Raw genomic sequence first — 1,581 nt, 5'->3', positions numbered from 1 at the left:
TTTACATAATTCATCAATAGATTATAATTAATGAGTTGAAAAGTAATACACAAATTTCTCCTTTCTTCATCAGTGTTTAGGCCTGAATTCAATGCCTTCAATTAAAAGGCCTCCCTTTAGATGACAACCCTTGACCTCCATCAAACTCATCTTCACTTGTTCATCCTTTTCCCCACTATAGAACTCTCCCAGCTCCACTTCCATCCACCCATCTTCCCTTTCTCTCACACTTCCTTCCTTCTTATGACCCAAATTTCCCATCTCTTTGCTGCCCTCTCCATGCTTTAGGAATACATTGCTGCTACAAACCTGGTTTCCCACTTCCAATGTTATCTCTGATGCCATCAAATCAAGCCCATACGCACGCTCTGAGATTTTCATTATAAGATAAGCACCATATGTTGTATTTGGGGTCAGCATTTTAGTCCTTATTTTCCCTCCTATTTCTAACCAATCTGTTGTTCTTAGCACTGCCACTCGACAGAATCTGTAAAAACATGTTTTGGAACAGGGGAAATTAAGCCGTTTTAGCTATGGTTTGCAAAATTTAAGAGAGTCTGAAACTAACCTTGATTCAGCCATGGATATCCAGCTCCAATACAAGGGATTGGAGCTCCAAGTGATGGAAAGTTCTTTTGCAGATAATATGTAACATTTCTTGCCTGATGATTTCTCCAACTTGAAAACCTGTTGAATATTGGAGACTCAATGCTCAAATTGCTAAATCGAGTGCAGATTAAAGGAATAAGCTTAATTACCTTGTTACCACCATCAATCAGAACTGAGTCAGACAGACACTGAAACAGTTCCTTTTTGGAACAAAACATGAGAGGAGTGACCGAATTCGACACGATTTCAGCATAATCCGAAGGAAGAAACCTTTCCCAGACCAAATCCGAATCACTTGCCAATCGAAAACACGACGAAACTAAGGATGCTCTTAATGCATCTTCTGGGGAAGTGAAGGACAGAATGATAGAAAGACAATCTTCTGGCAACATGTTGAATGTCTGAATGAACTTCAAATCTGTTTTGCCAACAAAAATCCTAGTTTAAAGCTCGTGTGAATTCTGAAATGATTATCTAGAAACCGAGCAGTCGCCACGATGAATGTATATATGTATATATATTAAGATAAGGATAAACAAATAATTAAAACCAAAAAACAACATGCTATAAATATTTTAATACAAGATATTATGTGTTTTGGCCGGCTAGAAAAACAGATGGTCTTGGATTAAACAATGATATTCTTATTTCTAACCTCATGAATATCCAAACCCTGAAAAAGACAGGCTCCGAAAGTCATAATCACAAATTAGCTACCTAAATTAACGTTTATATATCTTATCAAAATAATTCTAATTATATTTTTGAGCATTTTTTTATCATCAATTTTTATTCTATTTTTTAAATGGTTTATTTTAATATATTTGATGAAAGTACATTAAAAAGTTAACGGAATAATCTGGAATTTCATATGTGGAATATCTTTAATAAGATGTAATTTATTATTTAGATAACTCAGTAAAATAATTACATGTGAAAAATAAATAAATAAATCATTAAGTTAAAAAAATA

General features: G+C 34.0%; 1 protein-coding gene across 1 annotated transcript; it reads right to left on the bottom strand.

The window, feature by feature from the left end:
* On the bottom strand, positions 1-1,189 carry LOC105761081 (F-box protein PP2-B15). The gene is made up of 3 exons (XM_012578751.2): positions 759-1,189; positions 569-687; positions 1-487 (listed from the first exon to the last, which is right to left on the bottom strand). The coding sequence occupies exons 1-3, from the start codon at positions 999-1,001 to the stop codon at positions 70-72; spliced, it is 780 nt and encodes a 259-aa protein (XP_012434205.1). The 5' UTR covers positions 1,002-1,189; the 3' UTR covers positions 1-69.
* Between the last annotated feature and the right edge of the window lie 392 nt (positions 1,190-1,581).

Source organism: Gossypium raimondii, chromosome 11, assembly GCF_025698545.1.
Source record: "Gossypium raimondii isolate GPD5lz chromosome 11, ASM2569854v1, whole genome shotgun sequence".
NCBI classification, from domain to species: Eukaryota; Viridiplantae; Streptophyta; class Magnoliopsida; order Malvales; family Malvaceae; genus Gossypium; species Gossypium raimondii.
This window is presented reverse-complemented; position numbering and strand designations above follow the sequence as displayed.